The sequence below is a fragment of the Convolutriloba macropyga genome, chromosome 4 (genome assembly GCF_964194025.1).
Source record: "Convolutriloba macropyga chromosome 4, txConMacr16.3, whole genome shotgun sequence".
NCBI classification, from domain to species: Eukaryota; Metazoa; Xenacoelomorpha; order Acoela; family Convolutidae; genus Convolutriloba; species Convolutriloba macropyga.
This window is the reverse complement of record NC_134471.1, coordinates 42397901-42405680: the sequence shown is the minus strand read 5'-3', so window position 1 is coordinate 42405680 and position 7780 is coordinate 42397901. Positions and strand designations below refer to the sequence as shown.

Here is a 7780-nt window from a genome sequence, read left to right as displayed (position 1 = left end):
ATTATCGTTGAGCGATCGGAGATTAAAGCAATTAAGAGGTAATTGAAAACCATTTTATAAGTTAAGTTCTATATCCTTAGATGTGCCAAATCACACCTGGTAACGTAACATGATGAAATTTTTCACTTAGAATTGAAAAAAAAACACCGCATCAAGTAAATGCTGATGTTGGTTTTTTGAAAGATATTTTTGAATCTACTGAGATCTGGTTGCATATTTTATACAGCTTTCATCATTTTCTTTGGCGTGGCACTTCTTTTAACACTTTCATACACGCGGAGCTTATTTTCCAATCCCGGTGATAAAAATTGCTCTTGCATGTTTTGCTTTTATAATTCTGTCCCGTCTGTGTTATTCGTTCCCTCTGAAGTTAGTTCTGCTATTTGTGCAATTCCATTTCTGTCATTAACACAGTATCTGCCGAATAGTTGTCATTATCCTGTGGCAGTGATGGTGTGAAAGGGTGTGTCTATTGGAGTAGAGTAACTTAGTTCTAACAGCATCCGGACTTCTGTTTCTTCTTGTTCTTCAGTACAATGTTTTTGGCATTCTCCAGGTCCTTGTCCTCTAGTTTGGCCAACTCTTGTGCTATCAACTGCACACTTAAACACAGTCAGCCAGTACAACACACTCACGCCACTATCGCTATAGGTTATAGACTAAATGAGGTGTCCGGGGATGAGGGATCCCGGACCAGGAGCCCAGGAACCAACTCACCTTCCTTACGGGGCAAGTCTAGTCGTTGCAATTATAGCATCAGAACTGTAATTTAGAACTATCAACACTGTTACACTTAACAATTTTGCGTACTTCTTGCTCAAGACTTGTAACAATCAATTCAAGTCTTAAAGCTGGTAAAGTGCTCAAAAAATAGCCGGCAAATTGACCAAAGAAGTTAGTCAAAATTTTACACCCAAAAACCTATTTTAAAATCGAAATCTTATTAGCCTAACGCAGAAAAAATAATTAAATCAAACTCTATTCTGACAACAAGTATTATTTTTTTCGGAAGCTTAAGAATTTTGGTCTCTCCAGAGATCTCAGGAACTACAAGGATTTTTTGTTTTAAAAAACTCTCGATGCGATAACAAAAGTTGCATAACTTACCGGTGAAAGATACGCCAACGCCCAATAAAACAACCAAATCTGCTTCGTCTTTAGACTTCGATTTTATCACACTCTTTACCCGGAGATTGGTGGCAGAGCAAATCAGCGCTGAATCAGTCTAAAGACATTCTGCTTTTTACGATGGCCAGTACTCTGTTCCTGTCACAATTTACACTGGCTAGTCTGATTTCTGAGTAGAATTTACTTCATGAAAAATAATATGTTCAGCTTAACTCCCGCCAAGAAGGTTTGCTTTATATGCGATTCGAACTTCCACGTGGGTACTTGTAGCAATTAATTTGCGTAGCAATTCATAACCACCAAGCTAAATGGGCTTTGTGGTGATTGCCTACAAACTAGCTTAAGAATATATAGTGTGTATACCACTATAGTAATTACCAGTTGTAAGATACAAAAGTATGACTTTAATCTGCTCAGACCTTATTTTGGAGCATGAGTAATTTCAGACTATACAGGATAAGTGTAGCCTGGGCGAACTCTATGACCTCATTATAATCATAATGAAGAAATACTGCACAAAAAGAAACTTAAAATATTCTGAAGATACAATGTTTCAGAATTCAATTAAGTTTTTGTTCTTGAAATGTGCTGTTTCAGCGCTGAAAATCCCTGAGACTCAAGTACGGGTAATCATCACTGTTATTACATGAGCAGTGCCATACAAGAGTGTGATAAACGCGTAGTCTAATTACGGCAACAATGGTTCAATAAATGCAACTGTTGTAGCGGCAACGAGAGTTGATTAAAAATTTTGCCACAAGGTTGTTACCACCTTCTCCGAGTTATTCAAAAACCTGTTCGCCTCGTAGTTTGATAGCTTCTCGATGGCAATAACGACCGGATAGTAATATTAATCAGTTAGTTTTTTTGGACACTCGCTATTCCAGAAACAATACCGGTTCTTATTGTAGTTTCAGTATTAATTTAGTCCACTAGTTCACGCAAAAAATAATGCAAATTATAGTGAATTACCATTATAAACAATAAATGAGTACAATGGGATTTATTGTTGTTCAAACCCAGCTTTGTAGCGAGAGGAACTATATACTCAGCTAGTTTTCATGTTCAACTAAATTATGCTGATCCTTGCATTCGGCGTGTAGAGTTTGAGCGCCCCCATTAGAAAAGACGTCAATTGTAGAATATTAACCTAAAATGTTCCATTAGTTTTTTTAGAGGATTTATCGAGGCTTGAGTTTTAAGTAAACAGTTAATATTTGACATCTTTTTTAGCTTCATATTTGTTAAAAATGATATTGTTGCAAAACTATGAATTACACTGAATTTTGTGACAATTAAGTCCGGTTAATTGCCTTCTTACGCCTCTTTAGCAAGGCGGACAGCAAGGCCAATTTTAGTCTGTTCGTAAATTTTTACTAGCAAAATTATTCGCATTGTATTGGGGAGCTTTCTTTTTCAATTTTTTCGTTTTTCCTTCAGGTAAATTACAGTCAAGTCATTTTAATATCAAGGTTTCATTAATCAGAGGCCAAGTTAAATTGAGGCATACTGAACGTACTTTATATTTGCAGAGAAGAACTCGTTGTTTTTATTACTTCAAGTACGAGTTTTTGTAATATTTCAGAACAATTCTTGGTTTGTAGTGCAATGACAAAGTCATCCATCAAAAAAGTATGAGAGATATCTATTATTTTATTTGACGACTAATGGCTCTCATGACTTTAAATACAATGTTTTCAAAATCATTAGCGAATTTTTGAAATGTGCCTTGCTTTAGACTACTTTCAATCGACTTGTAGTTGAATCTTTTTAATCACAGGTCGCATCATATTCATCTTCTTTTTTTAAACAAAAATTAATTTGCTTAGCAGCTTCTTGTTTTCGATGGTTTTGCTGCTTTGCCAGTAATTTTTTGTAATTTTTGGACATCTGTCCATTATACGGTATCGTGTCACATTATATACTCAAAAACAAGACCATGTTGAGTGGAACTCTCATTGAAGATATAGAATGTTTCCAGTGACCAGTTCATTTTATTAGCGGATTTCACTATTTTCATACATTCTTTTACTGCATTTTCGGTTTTGCTTGTATTCGTTTTTTTTCTTTTATTAGTCTTTTTGACTTCTCATTGGCTTGTTATTTGGTGAGCCTGAGTGAACTCTTTAAAAGCTTCTCTTCGATATCTGATGGTTTCAACAACGTGGAATTTATTTGGTTTCATTTATGTGTTTGTTTTTTTGTACTTCTTTTTGTCCACTTGTAGAATAATCTGAAAAATGAATAATCTAAAATGTTTTTTCGTCAAGCAACAATTATGTTCTTTATTGGCTTTCTGGTTTAACAGATGGTTATTGAGACTTTGACACAATGTGTTTTCGTAACTAATTTTTGAACTTTGCCCCTTTTTGTCGATTTGTTATCTAGTCTTTTTTAAGAATAGGCCCCCATCTGCTCTTTAGTGAAGAACAAAATTAACTTGGGCAGTTTATTTTTGTCTGATGATATTTTGAAACGATTAGATATTGAATTTTGGTCGTAATTATTGTTATTCCTCGTTCTTTTATTTTTTTAAAAAGATCATTTTACCTTGTGTTGCAGTCTAATTAATGTCAGGTCTCATTGTCCCTCTAATACGGCATTCTTGTTTCTTACATTTAGTGGTTAGAGATTGTAATGAGTTTTTTTACACATAAACTTATGACATTAAAATAAAAGTGTGGATGAGCGGGGCTGGAATATTATATGCAAACGGATATTACGGAGCCTCCTTGTTTAGGTTTGACATCAGTTACGTCCGCTGTAAACAATTATTAGGATCTAGGCTCAACTCGTGTGATGTGTTTTGAGTTATGGACTGACCTGTCTGCGATGCCCTCTCCTGACCTGGAGCTGACCTCCATGAAGAAGGCCCCACATCTCTCTGCTACAAACTTGCCTTCTGTATCATCTATGGGGTCACTGCCTGACTGCCCCGCATCACCACCCCCAGCTTCATCTTGATCCGCCTTCAAGTCATTCTTGCTACCTGTGTCAGAAATTTCTGTATTATGCCTTAGTCTAGACCTGGAATTATGAAAAGACCTATTAATTCCAGGGGGGAGTAAATATTACATGGTCGAGGACCCTAGTTAAAGTCGAGACTAATTCTTTTCATAGGTCCAGCCAAATTTTTTTTCATATACAAAAATGAATCAAATTCTAAAGACAAATCTGAACAATAATGCTCATTATTTTCCTCCCCATTACAAAATGGTTCTTAATTTGGATATAGGTCACTTTAGTTGTTCATAGACTCTCCTTGTGTTGATGCGTTGGTGTTTTATTAGAATAAATATTTCGTTCTTAAAATGCATCTTTTTATTAATAGAAACCTTTGGTTTAGAACGGGGTAAACTCCGCAGAGAACAATGTATTTATCCGCCTTTGCCGATTCATTGCAAAACTTTTTCTTTTCATTGTTTCTTTCAGTTCAAAAAATTTTAATTTTGGTTAATTGTGAGATTACAAGCTGATAGCGACAAAACTTGTTGTAATGTTTTCCTCCATCCTAAAAGCCACAAAATGTGTTCAGGGTCGGTCTAAAGGCAAACTGCGCTTGGAGAAAGAATTTATGTTGTTCTAATGTGCTTGAAGAGCGCGAATTACACGTCAAAGTGTTCAATTCAAAAAGCTGCACCTATTAATTTTAAGATCGTTTAGAATTGATATCTTTTGTGTAAATCCGGAATTGCGAGAAACAATTTTTTTACAGCTAGAAAATCCAATGAAAAAAAAAATTTAAACAGCGCCTCGATTGCTAGAAATGTCTCTCTGCTTATTTGGTTTTAATTCCAATAAACAATTTTTCATAATCTTATGGCCAGTAAAATTTGGCTTTAAATTTCCTAGCATGTCGACAGGTTTTCTGTCTGCTTGAATTTTTTTTTATTGTGCTGTGATATCTACAGCAACCAGTTACTCACATTAAACCTTTCTTCTTATTTTCGATGCTTTTAAGCCTTCAAATATTTTGCTTACTGTTTGAATTCCATCTTTTCTCACTACAAGGGCTCTCAACTGATCTTTTCCTGTTAAACATTTTGTTTTCCCTTTCAGTACTTTGCTGCATTTTGTTTATTGAGTATTTTTTGTGGTTTCAACTTGCATTATTGCGTCATCAACACAGTTGACTGTTTGTTGAGATTTTAGTAAGCTTTCAAAATTTGTAGCCATGATTCTTATGAGAAAGAACGCCACAACTTAAAGTCCAGAAAAAGTTCTTGGAACGTGAACTGTTTTGAACCTCTGGTGAAAATTATAATTTGTTTCGTTTCTTCCGATAAAAGAATTTGATTGTATGCAGAACACAGGTCATTTGTTGTGGAATAGTTTGTTATGGAATAAACGCTACGGAAAAGCGTTTAATCTAGTTTGTAAAGATCGATAAATTCGAGGGGGCGAGAAATTCAATTTGTTATATAGTATATGTATCTAGTGTATAACACGGTTTTCAATCTGTTTCCTTTAAGAAGGATGATAACTGGATTTAAAAAAAGATCCCATTTCCTTGTAATATCCTAACTCTTCTATTAACCATATTTGCACACCTGATTAAGCAAAATTTTCAATTCTGGTAAGGTGGTACAGTCGATAGATAGTCTTTGTTTGACAATCTTGATTTCGGTAGCAATTTTGTTTCGTTTTTGCTATGACACACTTGTGTTGCGTGAAGATATATTGGTCCCGAGAATTACAGTAATGGTAAGAGGTAAATTATCATCAATTGACTTGCTATCATGGCGGCTATGTTGATTCTCAACACTCTGCAAATGATTCCTCTAAGTTTTTGAGGAATGATTCCTCTTAGTTATCATCTTTCCTCCAAGTAGGAAGGATGATAACTGGATTTATAAAGAGAGACTACTTTCTCTTGTCGTATCCTAACTCTTTCATTAACCAGCTTTAAACAATTGATTAAGCAAAATTTCTTTTTCCTCTTGAAGTGGTTTAGTCACAAATATCTCGGTCTCTAGCAAGGATTTGCATCAAACTGGATTATTGTGCTTCCTACATATTTGATTGGCTGAAATCGAGTTTTTTCAGAAAATCACACTCTGATTTGCTAAATTTCTGAAGTATTTTTGACGATCCTTGCCTGATCTGATCTCGTTTTCTATTGGTGCTTTTGGTTTTAGATACTTTAGATCGTGACAAAAAATGTCTTTTGCAGGATTGTCTTAGTTTTCCACCGAGTTTTCAGGTTTTTCCAAACTATGAAAAAAATGAATGACATCTGTTACTCCTCTAGAGTGCCCCCCCCCCCACTAAGAACACAAAAGTGTCAGCAAGATTGTTTTGGCAAATTCTTCCGCTAGTCTCTTCCAAAGTCAGTCCGATGGATCTTCTTTCAATTCCCACTTTTTATTCTATCAATTAAGACTTTTGCCATTATTTGTGATTCTCTATTATGAAATCTATAGTCAATTCAAAATGACGATCTTTGGTAAAAGACTGAATTAACGATGTATTTATTAAAACTCTGGTAGATTTGGGTATCAGATCAAAATGTCTGTCTAACATGACATTAGCATATCTAAATAAATATGGAAATTCATTTTGGTTGGTATCGAAAAAGTGTGGTTGATATATTTGGATATATTTTCAGATGCATTTAGGCGACAAAAATGCGCTCAAATTTTTTCATCCTTTAATGCTTAATTCACAGATACCTTTTTCTGAAACTCGTGTTTTTAATTTTTCTGTAGTTTTTGCCAATAATACTCAAAGAAACTAAATAGGGTTGTGACGTACTTATATTTGCTTTTTTTCCCTTTACTGCAGCATTGGTTTGTTTCTGATCAACCTTTCAAGTCACTAATCGACTTTAGTTCTTCAAAACTCAAATTTAATTGAGGAACATGTTGTCCCCGTGTCCACAGGGAACTGTGTAGTATTACGAGAGCCGTTACAAATGAACGGATAATTCATCCCGCATTAGAGCGAACGTATTTAGGCGCTAATTAAGCATTCTTTGGCCGCGCGATAAACAAACTAACGCTTGTTAAGACTACCAGTACACAAGTATTTAAACAACTCAGTTCGACTTATTTAAATAACACAACTTTAGGCCTGGATCTCCTCGCTTATTTCCAGGACAGAAAATGTACGTTGTTGAACGTAGGCGGCCTGTAAAACCACAGTTTCTTTTGATTTAAATTACTTCTGCTTTTGACAGTTGCAATGCAGATCTTTCCCCCCAAGTTCAATAAAGATGAAGCAGATTGATTCAGGGGAAAAGACAATAGATTCCCATAAAAAGCCCCCAAGAAAACCATAATTGTTGCGGTTTTAGAAGAGGGGAAAAGCAGAAAACAGGCGCCTACGAAATCAATAATTGATGCTCTCAGCTTTTTAGATTTTTATTATTTTTTGAAGTTTCAATAATTTTTCCGTGAGATAAAAAAGAGTTAAATCTCTTGCCTTCTCGGCCAATAGGAAAATTAAGAAGCACCTCACTATGAACGTGAGTTTGTGATTCGCTCCCTATCGGCCCAAACTGCCTATCGGAGCTGAGAGGAATTTATTGTTTCTCTCAGCGAAGTGGGACGGAATAAAATTAGACAGACAGAAATAATTTCTAGAGATCAGCAGCAGACAACTGCTTTCTTTTTTTTCAATAAATAACTTGAAAATTTCAACAAGAAGATAA

The 7780-nt window shown here is 35.1% G+C and overlaps 1 protein-coding gene across 3 annotated transcripts in view; it reads right to left on the bottom strand.

Annotated features, from left to right (window-relative positions):
- Positions 1 to 216: 216 nt before the first annotated feature.
- Positions 217 to 7780, bottom strand: part of LOC142337684 (EF-hand calcium-binding domain-containing protein 4B-like) — a 182880-nt gene continuing 175316 nt past the window's right edge. For all 3 annotated transcript variants that reach the window (XM_075387120.1, XM_075387122.1, XM_075387123.1), the window contains 2 exons: positions 3952 to 4117; positions 217 to 602 (listed from right to left, as the gene is read on the bottom strand). In XM_075387120.1, the coding sequence (XP_075243235.1) occupies positions 494 to 602; positions 3952 to 4117 (275 nt within the window). In that variant the 3' untranslated portion in view covers positions 217 to 493. The remainder of the gene's footprint in view (positions 603 to 3951; positions 4118 to 7780) is intronic.